This window comes from Myxine glutinosa, chromosome 9, assembly GCF_964187855.1.
Source record: "Myxine glutinosa chromosome 9, kmMyxGlut1.1, whole genome shotgun sequence".
NCBI classification, from domain to species: Eukaryota; Metazoa; Chordata; class Myxini; order Myxiniformes; family Myxinidae; genus Myxine; species Myxine glutinosa.
Window position 1 is genome coordinate 42,594,845 of NC_136269.1, and position 19,634 is coordinate 42,614,478.

The following is a 19,634-nucleotide window of genomic DNA, read 5'->3' on the forward strand; positions in this document are numbered from 1 at the left end:
AGTGGCTAGATTTTATATGTGCATGGTGCGGGGAGTGAGTGCTGTGACAAGTTATTTGAGGAGCAACGCCTCCTACTGGAGGGTTAGTCGTTGGCCAGGTAGACGGGTTAGAAGTTTTGAAAAATGGGAGCTGCACAGCTACTGGCTATTGTACATGGAAATTGATAGTGGGAATCAGTAGTTGTGCATGCAAATGTGTAGTTTGTGTGCTGGGAGTGTGACCCGAGAATTAGCAGGAGTGTTATTACTGAAGGTACCATGGCTTGTGGCCTACTGGTATGGTGGCTGAGAGCTACCAGGGATGCCAGAAGGGTGAGTTTTTTTGTTTTTTTTTTGTATACAAGATCGAGCCTCGTGTAAGAGCTAACATTAATCACACACAAAAAAAACTGACACATAAAACATATGATAAAGAGAGCAGGAGAGAGAGGGAAGCACACAAGTACAACAGTAGAGAACATGGACATCGGGAGATCTGTGGGAGGGGGAGGGCTTGGGGGGAGGAGGCATAGGAAGGGGGGGAGGTGGTGGGAGAGGTATAAAACACATGGACACTGCTAGGACTTCCAGGAAAGAAGTCGGAATTTCAAAAAAGTGGTTCTGCGGTGAATTAACGGGGGTAGAAAAGATCAAGGTTTTGGATGGGGGAAGATAAGAGATGGTGGTGAACAGCTGTTTTAAAGACCTGGAGGGAGGAGTGGGATTGAAAAGAGTGAGGGAGTTTGTTCCAGAGGCGGGAGAAAAGAGGAATGAAAGAGTGAAGGTGAATAGAGAGTCTTGATTTTGGCAGTTTCACCATAAGAGGGTTGCAGGCAGATCTTGTGCGACCTGTAGGAATATTTGGGGTACAGAGCCCAGAGAGAGCTGGGGGAGCTAGGCCGGAGAGGAGTCGGTGGAAGACAGAAAGACCACCAACCTGCCTGTGGTGAGTGAGTGAAAGGCCCTCAGAGTTAGCTTCATCGCGGGAGATTCCAATGATTCTGAAAGCTTTGGTTTCAACAGCGTGAAGCCGACCTAGGCATTTTACAAGTCCAGAGCCATTGGCCCGGGTGTCCAAGAGAGCGCCCATTATGTGCCAGTGCCAATTTGGCATGGTGGGTGCCAGGAAGGAACTACTGTTGAAGCCAGGGAGAGACCCATTTCTAGTTATGGAGTGCGAGGGAGATGCTCCAGGTTCGCCACAATGTTTCTGGCTAGAAGAGCGGACTGAGTTGGGGCCACATATTATACGTACATGGCTCAGTTTTCCAGACTTTTTCCTCTAACCCTTCAACATATTGAACTGAAACTTGGTTCTCCCTCTTATTATTACCTATTCTGCTATTCAACCTGTTTTGTTTAAAAGCATTACATTTGTGGATTTTGAGCCATGGAAACGCCCTACAACATAATCAACCCCCCATGAAACTGAACGCACATCCCGATACCACCTCACAATCAAATAAATAACCGTAACCACATCACACTGAAGAGTCGCCATGTGTGCGCAGAATGCCTCCGCTTGGAATTTGGCATTTGGAAAACATCTTTGGTATTAATCTCCAGCAATCACGCATTCCCTGTTATAGTAAGGGAAACATATGAAAATCTGTTAACTAAATTGTTACCAAAAAATTTCTTCACCAATATGTTTGTAAAGGTGTGTAATAACATGTGTTAAAATGTTGAAGGTCAACTCCCGTGGGAAACCCAGAAAAAAAGCTGTTGAATTCGGGTACCGAAAAATTATTTTCGAGAATTTTTATATTTTTAAATCGGCCCTTAAGTAACTTATGAGGGGTCAAATAAGGGTTTTTCATGATTCTGAGTTGATTGTTAACATTTATATTTCACCACAGACACTCCTTTGTGGACAAATAATTTCTAAATATATCTCATTTTCTACTTTGCAGGACATGGAGTCTAGCAATATGGATGAAGACGTTACTCCACCTGTGCTCAATTGCTTCATCTGTGCACGCTCGGATACACCAGCTGAAAGGCTCATACAGGCAACTCCAAAGGGATACTCAACTTTATTGAAACAAGCAGAAACTGTCGAAAATGTTACTGTTGTGGAACGTATGAAGGAGGCTCAAAAGGAAGGAAAACTGAGGTACCACCAGAAGTGTAAAAATGATCTGTACAACAACTTTGTTGCAACCACCAAGAAGTCAGCTCAAGCATCAAAGGCAGAGAAAGAGTCATCAAAGTTGAAGAGAAGACGGAATACTTGTGAGTTCAGTTCATCAACTGGCTGCAGTTCTAGAAGATCACAGTCAGTTGACCTCCTGTATAAGGATGTATGCATTCTTTGCAACCAACCAGCCCAGCTCTACAAAAATAATCCAGCACAAGCTAGAAAGAAATACAGAGTGCCAGATAATTTGACTGCAGATACACTGAAGGCAAGCTTGCTGAAGACAGCACGGAGTCGCGGGGATGACTGGGGCACTGAAGTCACTGGACGCCTGGAAGGGATCAACGACTTGGTAGCAGAAGAAACACTGTACCATTTGCGATGCAAACTTATGTTTGCGAGAGGTGACAGTTTGTCCAAGACTGATGAGGAAGGAAAAAGGAAGAGAGGACAGAGGAGTATTGATGAGGAGCGAGAGGCAGTTTTTATTGAATTCTGCGAATGGTTAGACTCAGAATTAGAGCATGGGGTAATGAACATGGACCAAGTCCATGAAAAGCTGCAGGAGTTTGATCAGTCACCAGAGAAGAGCCTTTCTTATTCAAAGCATTGGCTAAAGATAAAACTTCTAGAGAAATACGAAGACACCTTGTATTTCACAACACAGGAAAGAAGGGCAGATGTACTCTGTCTCAAAGATGGCACCGACAATATTCTGCGAGGGCATCATGCTAATCTTGACCATGGAGATGAGAAGACTCAGATCATAAAGACGGCACTCACGTTCATATCCAATGATATTGCCTTGATTGATTTAGGTCCAAAGTCATACCCCACCACACACAGTATGACTGACATCGATAGTCAGCTGACACTTGTTCCTGCAAGCCTTCAGATGTTCTTGAGACCGATTGTCAAGACAGACGAAAGAGTTGCCGTTTGGGGGCAGAATTTTATTAAGGCCTGTCGACCTCGGTCTGGAGTATTGCCACACCAAATGGGGCTTGCCATACAACTTGATCATAGATTTGGGTCAAAATGGATGCTCAACAAGTTCCACCGGCTGGGATACACTGAGTCTTACACGGAGACACAAAACTACAAATACTGCTTCCTTAATAGTAGGAGTGGAGATGATGTTCCAGATACTTCTGGCACTCTTGACACCATTGTGGAGGAAACCGATGAACAGATCAATGATGAGGTTGCGGTTGATGCTGCGCTTGAGGATCAATCAGTGATGACAGCCAAAGTGCCAGCCAGTGAAAGTGAATTGTCAAGTAATGATCAGGTGGTCTTTATGGAGGTTGGGGAAACAAACAATGCAGTCACTCAGTTTGTTGGAGACAATATAGATTTAAACATTGTCTCTATTCACGGAAACACTCCCTTTCACTCAATGGGTTGGATCGAAGTCACCTCTCCGGCACCACCTTTGCCAGATCCACAGACAACAGCAGCTTTCCCCCGGGTGAAGTTGAAGGCACTCGACAAAGCTAAGATCCTGAGAGGAACTGAAGTAAAGATTATTCCATTTACGAACAGGAAACAGATAGGAACGAACGCGATCATGTTTCTCCCCCTCGCTGAGCTTTCCTCCTCCCTGGCTCATGATCAGCCACTCCTCACTCCAGGTGACACACTCTGGGCAGCGGGGTGGGTGATCAAAGCCCACGATCCTGAGTTCCCACACTCCAACTGGAATGGCTGGATGAAGAGAATCCATGCTAATGATGCAAAGCAGAGCACACAGATCGAGTTCCTCCCAGTTATTGAAGGAGACCCTAATGACCTCAACACCATCTTCACCACTCTGAAAGAGTGCATACGGCGCGCTGGGGTCGCTATAGTGACCTTTGATCTTCCGATTTGGCTGAAGGCTGTGAATATAATAAAGCAGGCAAATCTACCCGTCATTCCAAGGTTGGGTGGTTTTCACCTGCTGAAGTCTTATCTTGGATCAATGGGTAACATCATGGAAGATTCTGGACTACTAGATGTGATCCAGTTGATCTATCCTGGAAGTACGACAGCCAACCACATCATGGATGGAGGATGTTTTGACAAGGCAATCCGTGTTCACCTCCTCATCGATGCAGCCATCTATCAACACATCATGAAACTTGCCTTCACTGAGGAGGAGCGTGGTGACATGAAGACCTTCATGGAGAAGGTGGCTGATGGGAAGATGGGAGCCAGTCATGATGTTGTTGAGTCTGAAGAAGACATAGACAATGACTGTTGAAACTTCTGACATTGTGAATGAGAAATAACTCTTGAGTATTATATATGTATGTGAAATAAAAGCTACTTTGTGTGTAAATGTAAAAGTGAAAATATAAATGTTAACAATCAACTCAGAATCATGAAAAACCCTTATTTGACCCCTCATAAGTTACTTAAGGGCCGATTTAAAAAAATAAAAATTCTCGAAAATAATTTTTCGGTACCCGAATTCAACAGCTTTTTTTCTGGGTTTCCCACGGGAGTTGAACTTCAACATTTTAACACATGTTATTACACACCTTTACAAACATATTGGTGAAGAAATTTTTTGGTAACAATTTAGTTAACAGATTTGTGAAATATCTCATAAAATGCCCTTACTATTAGGGAGACGAAGCCGTCACAATATTTTTGAAATACACCTCTAAAAATGCTTTTATTTGACTTCCTATATCATTTCGGGCTCATTTTGGCCAAAGAAATGCTCGAGAATGTGATTACAAACTTTGACTGATGAATTTATGCCTAACAGATTCCAAATCCTGGGCTGTTTCTCCAAGAAAATGGGTGCATATTCCAAATTCTGGAACTTTTGTTCAAGACAATGGGTGCATATTTGAAAACCTGGAACTTTGGTAGAAATAAAATAGGTACAGATTCAAAAACCTGACCTTTGGTACGAGAAAATGGATGCAGATTCCATAGCCTGAGCCTTGGTCCAAAAAGGCCTCACCCATCACAAATTATGTGCTTTTATTTGAATTAATGACGTGTTCATGTGGATATAGCATCCATTGCATAAGTGAGTGGGCATGGGTGTTGGACGGTAGTGTAATGTATGTTTGAAGTGCCTGCAATTCAGAAGCAACTACAGTGTTGTTGTTGTTGTTGTCATTAGTTGTTGGTGGTGGTAGTTGTCCCAAGGTACCTAAAAATACCGAGACTACGGTGATCTGGATGGCGTAATGCTGGAATCCCACTTCTGTTACGAGAGGTATGCTGATCTTCAAAAAGCGACTCAGTCAGAACTCACTCAGTTACAGACTTACAATCCATGATTCTTCAAGCATATACACTACATCACCAAAAGTATGCGGACACCCCTTCTAATTAGTGGATTCAGCTGTTTCAGCCACACCCATTGCTGACAGGTATATATAATCAAGCACACAGCCGTGCAATCTCCATAGACAAACATTGGCAGCAGAATTGGCCATACTGAAGAGCTCAATGACCTTCAACGTGGCACCGTCATAGGATGCCACCTTTCCAACAAGTCAGTTCGTCAAATTTCTACCCTGCTAGAGCTGCCCCGGTCAACTGTAAGTAATGTGAAGAGGAAACATCTCGGAGCAACAACAGCTCAGCCACGAAGTGGTAAGCCACACAAGCTCACAGAAGCTGTCGAGTGCTGAAGCGTGTAGCACGTAAAAAATCATCTGTCCTCAGTTGCAACATTCACTACCGAGTTTCAAACTGCCTCTGGATGCAACGTCAGCACAACAACTGTTTGTTGGGAACTTCATGAAATGGGTTTCCATGGCTGAGCAGCCGCACACGAGCCTAAGATCACCATGTGCAATGCCAAGCGTCGGCTGGAGTGGTGTAAAGCTCACCGTCATTGGACTCTGGAGCAGTGGAAACGCGTTCTCTGGAGTGATGAATCACGCTTCACCATCTGACAGTCCAACGGACGAATCTGGGTTTGGTGGATGCCTGGAGAACGCTAAACAATTGTGTGCTTCCAATTTTGTGGTAACAGTTTGGGGAAGGCCCTTTCCTGTTTCAACATGACAATGCCCCCATGCACAAAGCGATATCCATACAGAAATGGTTTGTTGAGATCGGTGTGGAAGAACTTGACTGGCCTCCACAGAGCCCTGACCTAAACCCCATCGAACACCTTTGGGATGAATTGGAATGCCGACTGTGAGCCAGGCCTAATCGCCCAACATCAGTGCCCGACCTCACTAATGCTCTTGTGGCTGAATGGAGGCCAATCCCCGCAGCAATGTTCTAGCATCTAGTGGAAAGCCTTCCCAGAAGAGTGGAGGCTGTTATAGCAGCAAAGCTATTGTGTGGCCAGTGATAAAAGGTGAACCTGTAATGCGGACCAACTCCATATTAATGCCCATGATTTTTGAATGAGATGTGTGATGTTTGGGTGTCCACATACTTTTGGTCATGTAGTGTATTTAGTCAGGTTCACAATGTCAATAAATTATATTTCGTTCAAAATCATGGAAGATTAGCAAACCTATACATTTTTGGAAAGGTTATAGCATAAGGAAACTAAAAATCAATGTTTACATTTGGAGAGATACCTGTATGGCGGCCATTTTGGATTTTCAAAATGGCCACTGTAAAATACATATTTTGTTCTATTTCTGCCTCTAATTACCCTAAAAACTTTTTAAAATATACTAAACCTATATTTTCAGGGACAAGGAATCCAATGAAAGTATCAAATTAGTGCTATGGGGAATGGTAAGACACAAATCAAAGGTTTTGAATTGCAAAATACTGTCTTTATATTCGCGATAAGTTGCATAATCAAATACATGTTATCATTTTGTACAGGCAGTTAATAACATCAAAATGTGTCACAATATTCATATCACCAAACATACACAGGCAGTCAGCAAAATCATATATACACATGCAGTCAGTATAACTTCACATCTACACAGGCAGTCAATGACAAAATATACACAGGCAGTCAATGGCATCAAACATACACGATTACAGAATATGCCATTTAGAGTTCGTCATTACTGTCCTGTGTGTCGTATCCGACAATATAGTCCGCATCGTTTTCACAGTCCGTTCCACACAAGCAAAGGTCGGTCAAATTGATTGGCAAATCGAATTGGTCGAATGGTCGATCGAATCGAATACGATGAATCGAATCGAATCGAATCGATCGAATTGGTCGAATGGTCGAATGGTCGATCGAAGCGATTGGTCGAATGGTCGAATTGGTCGAATGGAATTGGTCGAATTGGTCGAATCGAATTGGTCGGAATTGGCAAATGTAAACATTGATTTTCAGATTTTCCACGTAATAACCTTTCCAAAAATGTATAGGTTTGCTAATCTACCATGATTTTGAACGAAAAAACATAGTGAACCTGACTAATTGTTGCAGATCCCGGGTTCGTCGACGTACAAAGGGGGGGTTTATGCCCTGTTCCCCCACGAACTCTGGTTCGACTGAGGCCGCCGACCATGACTACTAAACTCATGATTGACGGATTGCTAAGCAATTCCGATCGCCAATCTCCCAGCCATGCGTCGAAGAGTTTACTGGTCAATATTCCCAAATACCTTCAAGATACGTGACCGGAGAAACCGGGGATCGAACCCTCACTTTCACACACCTTATGGGTGCCAAGCGGATTTGCACGGTGTGGAAAGCGGCGTTACCTTACATGATTTATGGACCTCAATCAAGCCAAATTCGGTCTCGGATGATGCTAGCCCAATGGAGAAAAGACATATCCGAACAGGTTGGAATGTAATAACGAAATGTACAGCCTTTTATTTTGAAGGCACAGAGAATAGACAAAAGATACAGCTGATCAATTCTTACCTATCATAAATCCCACAGGCGCCTTCACACTCTCACACACACATGGGAAAATACACTGGTTATTATCGTACCGATGTACGTGCTTGGATTGCCTCGCTGGGGGCCACGTGGTCTGGTGTGCGCAGCTCGCAGCTCGATCGTGACGTGCAGCCTGGACGAGGCCAGGTCCGAAGGACGAACCGTCGCCTCGAAGTCGGCACGGACGAACTTCAGCACAAGTTGGACAAGCAGGAGGCATTGTCGAAGCACCAATGCAAAGGAGTGTCCTCGAAAAATGCAAGAGGGATCGGCGAAGAGCGATGGGTCTCGGGCGTTGCCGCAAAAAGCAAGAGAGTACAGAGCAGGAGGTCGTCCACGTGGCGAGGCGAAATGCAAGAGTTCAGAACAGGAGGTCGTAGCGCAGCAAAATCCCAAAGCAAAGAGAGATGTCATCCCGTGCGCTGCGAAATCCAAGAGTTCAGAACAGGAGGTCGTAGCGCAGCAAAATCCCAAAGCAAAGAGAGATGTCGTCCTGTGCGCTGTGAAATCAAAGAGGTCGAAAATGCGATCCACGTGGGCTTTTACCAGATCTGCCCACGCATGCAAAAAGGTTCCACAGCCTCCCATTGGCTGAGGCTTGTCGCATCATGGCGACGGGTTCCCGGCTCGCCATTGGTCACGTGGGCCGTGCTTTTGGCCACGCCTTACTGCCCATTAGTAATGGCTTCCCTTACCCAACGAAGGTTTGAAGATCCTGCCTAACTCTCAACGCATATTTGGTTTTGATTACTACACAATGGGAAAGGGCTAATCTTTACATTCAATAAGACATAAATAACTACTGCAGGCTACATCTTGTCATGCAATCAATTATAGGGGGTTTGCCTTTATGGCAAAACCGCAACACTATGTATCATACATAGCAAGGTGTATCACTATGTTCTCGACCATGCTGGGATTCTTGGAGTGAACTTTCAGTTACGGATGGCATCCTATACAAAGGCATGCAAATCGTTGTATCACCTACTCTGAGACCCCGCATGCTGAGCCTGATTCACAAATTACATATCGGATTAGTCACGTGTAAGCAATGAGCTAGGGAGGTTCTATGCTGGCCCTACCGGTAATGCGGACATAGAGCAAACTGTTCAGAACTGTTCCAACTGAGCGCACTATCAAAATCGCCGATCTGCTGAGCCCCTGAAACTGACTCCAACACCAAATTTACCTTGGAGTGAAATTGGGACAGACCTGTTCCAGTTTGACACTAAGACATATCTGATACTAGTTGGCTATTACTTCATATTTAATTGAGGTGGATGAAGTGAAGGGTTTATGCCGCAGTACACCTTGTGAGCGACTGAAAGCCTAGTTCTATGCTCTAGTTCTAAAGTTCTTCTAAAGTCTAGTTCTAAAGCCTCGTCCGCTAATTTCACCCCAATTCCACTTTTTTGAAATACCAACTTCTGTCCTGGAAGTCCTTGGTGTCCTTGTGTTTTATACTTCTCCCACCCCCCCCCCCCCTTCCCACGCCTCCTCCCCCCAAGCCCTCTCCCTCCCACACATCTCCCTGCTCTCAAATGTTGTGTTTGTGTGCTTCCCCTTCTCTCTCCATCTTGTCTTCCGCTTCCTCTTTTGATATATTTTGTTTGTCTGGTTGATTTGTTTGTGAAGTAAATGTTAGCTCTTTCACGAGCCTCGATTCAGTATACAAAAAAAACAAAAAAAAACATGGTCTACCGAAGACCCTACGTAGTGATAAATGGGACTATGTTGAACTTACAACTTGTGAGAAAAGTCTGCAAAGATCACGGAATCATTCTTGGAACATCTGGTCCCAGATATCCACGTTCAAATGGAGAAGTCGAGAGGGTTGTACAAACTAAAATGACTCTGGTGAAAATCTACAGACAAGCACCTGGCCTTGCTGGATTATCGGACAACACCATTGGAAGGCATTCACCTATCGCCGTCTCAACTACTGATGGAAAGACGTCCGAGGAATACCCTTCCCATTGCCCGAGGTCTTCCGGTGCCTATGGCTTACGACCGTGATGGTGTGAAAATAAACTTTGACCAGGAAAAGGCAAAACAGAAGTTCTACCATGATTGTCACATGCTCAACGATTTTCCACCATTACCTCCGAATGATGAGGTTAGAATGGAGGCTCCGACAGGTTCCAAACGGTGGATGCCAGCTGTGATTGTGGATTTAGATTTTAAAAATACCAGCCAGTCCAAATAAAAAAAATACCAAATACCAAAAGATGGATACCAGCTGGTCACTGCTCTTTTCCATATTGAGGGGGAAGGTGTATTGCATGTTTGAAGTGCCTGCAATTCAGAAGCAACTCGATCGGAACTCGGTAGAGAGCATACTTCCGCCAAACTGAACAGTTTACGTTTTCTATCCCACTAATGGACCATATCTGGATTCGGACCTGAACCAAAATCTACCTGAAAAATATTCAGACCTGAAAAAAAGCCCTCATCCACCAAGTTTTGTCATAATTCGTGGACAACTTTTTGAGATTATACTGTTCGCAGACAGACAAGGATGAAAACATAGCCTCCATCCACACCTTTGATGGCAGAGGTAACTAGTGATGTTGTTATTTGTTGTTCCAAGCAACGCAAAAAAGTAAAGGGAGTTCCCGTGATCCTGATGGTCTAATGCTGCATGGAGCCCTGCTTATGTTACAGGTAGGCCAAGGGAGACGCCATGTTGGAGTTGGACTAGCATGTGCAAGCCACGGAATAAACGTCCTCTTGAGCTCAATGAAGTTGTTGGAGTCAGTTTTCACACCATAACACTAACGGAGGGAAAGGGGTTTATTTCATTATGGTAGAGACATACAATGGCCTACTCTTTTCTGAAGGCATGGTGGTATTTTAAAATCTAAATCCATTATTAATGCTCGTGGGCAGAAAAATGGTTTAATGCCTTCTTCGAAGAACGGCCTGAGGATTTCTTGAAGGAGTTCCTGCCGCTGCTTTTAAACTAAAACAGAAGAGAATTACAAACAGTGTATTGTCGGGGAAAATATAACCCAAGCTAGACAAGTCAAAGGCAAGTGTACTTCCTCCGCTTAAACGATCTGGCCAAGAAGAGCTCCAACGAATTAATCTTCAATGTAAATTCTGCCATTTTATTACGTGCAGTGTATAGTAGTCATGTTGTGTAATTCGTGGCAGTGTAAATAACATATCTCTTATTCGATCCTTTTCTCCCACCCCCGCTATCTGGAGGTGCAGGATACGCAATGGTAGTAGTTATTATTATTTAGTTAATAAAATGTAGACTGAATTATTTCCTAAGGAATTATTATATAGACTAATAGACTTGACACTTCTCTAGACTCCACTGTCCATTGATACGTTATGGGGAACTCTGGCAGCTCAGGTCAAATGGGATTAACTCAGCGACTTTCCCGGTTCTCCCCCACGGAGCAAGCCAGGCTGTGGGAGGTTTACGATGCTTTGGTGAAAATGAAGCCGAAAACGAGAATTCAGGATGGGTTCGGACTTCACGAACTCCAGGTAACTACTAAATAAATGTACATGTCGTCTCTGTTAGTGTTGGTGTTTTCACTTGAAGGAAGCAGTGAAGGCTCCCAGTTAATGTTTGTAGTAAATATAGTTTGCTAGTGCAGTATGCTGTAGTACAAAGTCATTGTGTGGACATTTAATAAAATGTTCTTCCCGTGTCAAGTGCGAATCCGACCTGGCTCATGCTATTTAGTCTGGTCGTTGGGGTTGGGGTTTCGACCCGGAAAAAATGGTAAAAAGTCATTTAGTCTCATTAGAAGCGCAATTTGTTGTTGAAAAACATATCCACAATCTACTAAAATCGTGTGTGGGGGAGGGGGGGAATAGATGTACTGTATTTCAATATTTTCATTTTTTAATTTTCTTTTAATTTTTTGCAATGACAGTCGAAACATTAAGGGAAAATGGTTGTTTTTTTTTGGATGTTTGGCACATTTTGACCTGATATTTTAAAATATGTAAAACTGTTTAACTTAAACATCTTGTTTCGAGAGATTTTTTTTGTGAGACCAATAGTTTGAGGGGAAGCAATGGGAAGGGGCAAAAAAAGGGGGGATCTAGTCTACAGAATTTTTATTTATTTATTCGTATGCAGCCTGTGGCTGCTTGGCTGCATAGATTCCTGGGGCGTGGCTATGCCGCTGTTGCAGTTTCCCCTTAACAGATAGCTGGTACTCATTTTGCTGACCTCGGAAGGATCACAGGCTGAGTCGACCCGCCTGGTGTTAATTCAACGGCATGGCATATATATATATATATATATTGTTGCGGATCTCCTGAAGCCCGTTCCCGTTACAAAGGGGGGATCAAACCCTTTTTTCCCTCTGGGTCTTCGGGTCCACGAGACCGAATCGCCACTTCCGGAGCAAACGTGAAAAAGGGTATCGGGACAAATTTGCACGTACCTTTAACCCACGCTGCCCCAACAGCAGGGACCGAGCCTCGCACAAGCTACGCTTAATTGATTACGCCCGAGCGGTATGCGTATCACGTGACTTGTGCCGTTACCTTTTTATGGAACCCGATTCAAGCGGTTCTATTCGTACCATGTGAAGCCAATGGATGGAAGGGACGAAGACGGTCAAATCGGAGGAAGAACATGATTTATTATTATTTACAATGATAATGATGAAGGAAAGGGGGATACAGAGCAGAAGCTTAACCAGTTTAACTTATCCCCAGACAAATGGGCCCACTCACGCACACGGGGAGATGAAGAGAAGAATGTTCGCGCGCCAAACGCGCCTTGCTGCCGTTCGCTCCCGGACAGCTCGCTCGTGGTGTAGCCCTCTGGCGGTCACGGCACGTATCAGGAGAAGGCAGGCAGGAGGAAATCACACGTCTGTGGCCCGGCATGGGTCATCCTCTCGAGCGCGCGATTAATACAGCACAGAGCGCAGGGCCCGGGGAAAGTTCGTGTACAATCGGCAATTCAATTCGTTCGTCCTGCAGCTCCACTCGCGTTCTCAAGCTCAACCCATCTCACTCTCACGGGGAACTGTAAATCGTCTCACAGGGAACTGTAACTTGCACACGACTCTGACCGAGAACTTCTCTTACTCAACTCAACTGCCAACTCGACCCGAACTCTCGTGCGTTCTGACTTGTCTGCGTTCTACGTTCACATTCTCAGGTGGGGGGACTCGGAGCAGGGTTATATGGCCCCGCCCCAGAGTCTCACTCGAATGTTCCAAACCCTGCCTCTGCTGCCGTGGTAAGCCACTCCCCTCGAGCCCTGATTGGCGGCTCGTTCCTTACCGGCCACTCTTCCTGCAGCGCCTCCCTTCGGCCTCGCTGGACTTGTTCAGGCCTGCCGCGTGGCACTTAAGTGCCAAAAGAACACCTAAGCTCACTGGCCTACTCAACGCAAAATTAAACACAGGAAAGGACTACGCTTACATTCACTAAGAAATAACTGAACTATTGCGAGGCTTCATGTTGTGGCGCACCTACCTATGAGGGGGAATTGACCTTTATTCCAAAACCACAACAATATATTAGCGTGGATTTGCTCGCTATGCTCACCTCACCATACGTCACCTCGGAGGCACGGGCTTGTTTTAACTGAGGATAATGACCTGACTACCTGAGTTGCTGTGTTGTCATGATTTACACCAATCATAATACGAACATATATTTTGCACAAATTTATTTGTGAAGATGTGGATGTAACAAATATATACAGTATATGTACATTGTACATGTATTGTTATGGCCCCGGGTTTTGGGTCTCCTGCGAGGGGGATCCTTGGTTCCCCTCAAACTTACCACAGGCCTGAGGCCATCATTCAAGAATAAATTCGTACCATGGCGGGTTGCTGGGCAACCGTGAGCGCCAGTTGGTCTATCACGTAGTCCCAGGGTTCTTCATCTGACAACCTTATACCTGCACCAAGTGGCTTTCCAATTGTGGGTTGTGCCCTCAGCTGTGCACCAATCTATCTTAATTGGATCTTAATTAGGGGAGCCGAGCAACTGCTGGTGCATGCCAGACTAGACAAACCAATCAATTGGGAAATTATAACCACCCAGTCTAACGTAATGTGCAAGTGTGGGAGTTGTTGTCCTGTATCAAATATAACAGACAACATTTACTTTGTTGACAAAGGACCATTTATTGATTGCGTGCGTACAGAGCGAAATGTTTGATACCAGGCAAGCAGATCTCTGAATCCCACTTAAACTGCATCAAATATATATACAAATTGTTTTACTACAAAAGGGAGGCAGAAGGCGAGCTGGAGCATGAGATAAGAACAAAAGCTGATGTAATGGACCCTTGGCTTCACATTTTGTTTCACAATGTCAAACTGCAGATGAAACATGTTTTTGGCAGCTCAGCACAGAGAAGCAGTTCTGCTCAGCAACTGTGAAATGTCTCTCAGCCAACTCTATACAAACAAGCATTTTTCCTTTGGCCTGGCTCAACTATATCACATGATTCATTTACCCAACATGCTTTTCGGCCATGGCTGTCTCTGATTGGTCAAGAGATGACAAGTATTCATTTTTACCCCGACACGAGCAGTGCTGGATCATTCGGGAAATGATGAACACGGTTAGATTGAAAATTAGTTCAACAAGAGGGATTTATGAATTCAAGAACCAATGGTGTAAAATGTGGAATGTAGGATCATGCAAAGGGGGAGGGAACTCAAGGACTTTAATGTACAGCAAGGGAAATAAAAATGGATCACCAAGGGGGAATGCAATGCAAAATGTACAAGCAATCGTGAACAATGGAGAGTGCAGTGATATTTACACAGGAAAGAAAATGGACACGAGCAGAACTTAACCTATGCCTTGCCTACCGGCTATACACAACATGGGTCAGACCATCTGTGGAGGGAGACATAACAGAAAAAGGAGAAAAGAACGAGGGTCACGGCCTCTTGCTCACTGGTTGAAGCAGTCGTGCTTCCACGACCCAAACGCTAAAAGGGGGAGGTCGAGAGGAGAAATACTGGGGGAGGCTAAGGTGGGTGACTGTAGAGCATGCGGTGAGGTGTGTGAAATGCGGATGGTGCAAGAGAATTTGTGGAGGTGCCTTATCAGGGGTTGTCACTCAGGAAGAGTCGGGCCATAGCTGTTTTGGGTCTTCGGGGTCTTTTGGGGTGTTCATGTTATTTTGGGTCCTCTGGGTCTTCAAAGGTCTTTGGGGTCTTTAGGGTTCTTGGTAGTCTTATTGGTCTTGGTAAACTTAAAGGATCTTCAAAGGTCTCAGGGGTCTCAGCAATCTAAAGGGCTGAAAGGTATATTCCAACAGTACGTAATTAATTGAGGATTCAACCGACATTCAAACAGTATGTAATTAATTGATGTATAGTCGCACGGCTTCACTGCCTCACGGCTTCACGAAACGTGTTTTTTGGTTGTATATATATATATATTTGCAGAAGACGTTTTGTTCACAAATATACATACATACATAACCATATACGTTTGCTTTATTATAATAAAGATTATATTTTTACTGCCTAAAACTTCCCCGTTCACACCAAGTACAACTACCAGTTTTCAACTCATTTCATTCAGCGGTTCAGGAGCGCATAGAAGTGAACCGAACACACAAAATGAATAGGCTATGTTGTTCTTGATAAAACTTGCTTAACTTATCTCTTACTTTGGACAGGAATATACCAACGCCACATTGAGTCAGCCCATGGTGAATCGCCTGTTTCGTGGTTTCACCTTTGCTATCGATGACCCTAAGGAGACAGGAGGAAGAGAAGTCAAAGTTGTACGTAATGCTGAAAGCACGGGGATCAGCAAGAAGCAGTTTGTGGCTTTTCTCGATGCTGTGCTCTGGGGAAACATGGAGGATCGTGGGAGGGTCGTTTGCAGCATGGCAAATAGTGACGGAGATGGTGCGATATGTCACCAGGATCAAATGCAGCAGGTATAAAAGGCCCAGGCCCAAATGTTTTTCGTATTGTTAATTTTTGTGTTCATGGAACATGGTCAAACTCTATTCAGGACATTTCCATTGTTTTATTGTTTTCCAACAAACTCATCCTTATGTAACGGGTTCATTGCCCCAGAACCATCATCATTCTAGTGTGGTGTCATCTACCTTTTGCACCTGGAGTAGGGCTATGTCAAACGTACTGTATTTACTTCATCGAGAGATTATGGATGCTCCCCCATGCCCTGAATCCCTGGGACTATGATCTTCTTTTTTTTTACCGCCTAAAACCTCCCCGGGCAAACCCAGAGTACAAACGCCAGTTTTCCATTAATTTCGTCCAGTGTTTTAGGAGGGTATAGACATACTGACATTTCTCGAATTGTAGTATGATTACCTTTTAGTATACCTTGTGAAAGTTTGACCATCAAGTGTCAAGCCCTGTTTACTACCTAGGCCGTGTCACATCTGCCTGGGTTGCAAGTGTTCATTGCGTATTCATTCTTACCCCCTCCAAGTTCAATCTTTTGTAATCTTCCACACCTGTTATTCCCTTGTCTCTCAATTATGGAATCGACTCCCAGAGTTTGTCCGATATTGCTCTTCCCTCCAACTCTTGTTGTCTGTAACCTCTGCACCCCTCTACACTGCCTGTAACCTCTGTACCCCTCTACCCTGCCTCTTCCCATCTACCCTGCTGTTGATGTGTCTATTAGCTACTCTGTTGTCCAATTCAATGAGCAGTGTACTCTGCACAAAATAGTTTGCCGTTTTACAATGAGTTGTCTGGTGACGGTTACATAAAATAGAACAACATGCATTTTAAAGGCCATTTTCCCTGCTAGAGCGGGGGTTAGCCTTGCGGTCCCCATGACAATCTTCTCCATTTTGCCCTATTTTCTGCATCTCTCCTTGTTAACCCCCTTGCCCGCATTTCTTCTTCCACCATCTTTAGCCAAGTCTTTCTCGGTCTTCCCCGTCTTCTACTTCCTTCTACATTCATTTCCATCACTCTTCTCAACCAGTCACTTTCATCCTTCCTCAACACATGACCAAACCATCTCAACCTGTTCCTCTTCACAGCATCAAACACAGGCTCTATTCCCATCATCTTTCGCAATTCATCAACGCAATTCATTACATAAAATAGAACTACCTGCTATAACCCTAAAATGTAATCCCTTTATTTTATTTTGCTCATTATGTAACAGTATTTCACAGTTGTTTACCCTGCTATATTATCCACATATCACGATGGACATAGCCTGGTGTTGGCTTAGCGGTTAGGGTGCCGGCTTGGGATCCTAGGATCCTGGGTTCGAATCCCGGTCGATCACTGAATTAACACCAGGGGGATTGACTCAGCCTGTCATCCTTCCGAGGTCGGCAAATTGAGTACCAGCTTGCTGGGATGAATGATCCCGGTGTGTACCCCGGTTTAGAATAGGTACACCGTATCCCTGCGCATCGTAAGAGCGTGACCAAGGGTTGGTGCCAGGAAGGGCATTCGGCCATAAAAACATTGCCTCAAACAGGGAACCATGATTGTCATGGGGCCGCAAGGCTAACCACCACTCTAGCGGGGAAAAATGGCCTTAAAAACGATCGTTCATTCATCATGTGGCCATACACATATTATGTAAGTTTGGTGGCAAGTTAATTACGAATATGGGATAAAAGTTAGTGGTTATTGAAAAATGAAAAAACTAGAACGACACTCTTCGACATCACGACGTATGCCTCTGCCCACATATGCCTCTGCCCACATTATTGCATCATTACTTGTCCCACGTTTGCTTCAAATCCATTCAGCTGTTCTCAAGTTATCACATTTTTACCTGACATAACCTCTGACCTTTGACCTCTTGCCCCCAAAATGTAATCGGTTCATGTTTACATCATTGTACATATCTGTACCAAGTTTGGATTAGACCCCTTTTAGCCGTCAAGTTATAGACCTATTACAGACTTTGACCTTTGACCTCTTGACCCCAAAATTTAATCAGTGAATCTTTACATCATTATACATACTTGTACCAAGTTTGAATTAGAATACTTCAGCCCTTCTCAAGTTATAGACTAATTAGGACTTTGACCTTTGACCTCTTGGCCCCAAATTATAATCGGTTAATCTTTACATCATTATACATACCTGTACCAAGTTTGAATTAGATAACTTCAGTCGTTCTCAAATTGTAGACATATTACAGACTTTGACCTTGACCCCAAAATATAATCAGTTCATCTTTACATCATTCTACATAATTGTACTAAATTTGGTCAGAATCTCATCATTGGTTCTAAAGTTATCGCTGTAACAGGATTTTCACCTAAAACGACCTCTGACCATTGGCCTTTGACCTCGTGACCCAAAATGTAATCAGTTCATCTTTACCTCATTTATACATACCTGCACCAAGTTTGACTAAGATCCTCAAGTTATCGCGGTAACGAAACCTATCATGGACAGCCAGACAGACAACCTGAAAACGTAATGCCTCCGGCTACTTCATCGATGGAGGCATAAAAAAAGAATGTTGGAAAGATATTGGTACCAAGAGGAAATGGAGAAAGTACAAAACAATTTTTTTCTTTTTTAAAGAGGGGTTTAAAAATATTTTTTTTACCTGCCCATGAATCGGTCATCAATCCTTCCTTTGACTGGTTTAACTGACTTGACAGAGGAAGCACAGAGGAAGTTTAACTGACTTGACAGAGGAGGAAGCACATGTTACTTTGTCAATATTGGGTATAGTCTAGTAGGAAGACTAGGTCCCCCTGCACCCCCCGGAGATATACTTCTAATCAGTGTTTCTAGATTGGAAAAAATGTGTAGAAAATGACTAGCTATGGCCCCAAGCTGAAAAAATGTCCCACATACCATTTTTATGCAAATTACTGCTGCCATTATCAAAAAAACGATTTTTGACATATCTCAGCCAATATTGCAGATAATTGAAAAATGAAGGTGTCTAGACCCATGTTTTGAAGGGCATAGATCATGATAGAACTATTCATAACATGATTACATGTGTCTATGGTATACTAGTATGCATATTAATGCTGTAATTACAAAATAATCAGTTTTACAAATGATAAGGATACGTTAATACTGCAGATAACTTAACATGGTACATAAGGGGTCTAAACCCAGGTATTTTCAAGGTTAAATGTCAACAAGATGCTCCTGAGTCTTGCATAGGGGCGGGACATTGGCAGTAACATAGGTACCACTCAACTTTTCTTCCCACCATTGACTTTGTATTGCGAGAGATTTTCACTTGCTTATTTAAAGGTTTCTCACCCAGCCCACGTAAAATCTACCAACTCCTGCTGTTAACTCCCAAACATATTTTTTTATGTTATCCAATCACAGTGCAGAAATGACAGACTAGAGATCCAAATTAGTGCTGCTATAGCTGCCATTTTACATTTCCATCCATGTAACATGCGCACTCGCGCGCTCGTATCAATTGGTAATGTCGCGCGCTCGTATCAATTGGTAACGTTGATGTTATTGAATACCTCAGTTGAAAGTTCAGTCTTCCATTCCATCTGTGTGTTGTTCTTGGTATTCATCCTCCAATCTAGCCAGGTAAGATGCTAACTATAATGTTACTCACACTCTTGACTTCAGTTTCTGCATGAAATCATAAACAGGCAGAATAACAGCTGAGCCAGCTAGCACCATGTTAGCTAACGTTAAAGCTAGCCTCATCTATGTACAGTATGTTCCTAATGTCGGTGTAACTTAAACTTTTGTT

At 43.7% G+C, this 19,634-nt stretch overlaps 1 protein-coding gene across 8 annotated transcripts in view; it reads left to right on the forward strand.

The window, feature by feature from the left end:
- The first annotated feature begins 11,157 nt into the window (after nucleotides 1-11,157).
- The window catches only part of MEAK7 (MTOR associated protein MEAK7), a 66,728-nt gene continuing 58,251 nt past the window's right edge, over nucleotides 11,158-19,634 (forward strand). For 7 of the 8 annotated variants that reach the window (XR_013624526.1, XR_013624525.1, XR_013624524.1 and 4 more), the window contains exons 1-2: nucleotides 11,202-11,456; nucleotides 15,598-15,864. Coding sequence is in view for 4 of the 8 variants with exons in the window: in XM_078784313.1 (XP_078640439.1) it covers nucleotides 11,298-11,456; nucleotides 15,598-15,864 (426 nt within the window). In the remaining 4 variants the exon portion in view is untranslated. Of the gene's footprint in view, nucleotides 11,457-15,597; nucleotides 15,865-19,634 lie in introns of all 8 variants that reach the window. The other variant, XM_078784311.1, reaches the window with a different exon arrangement.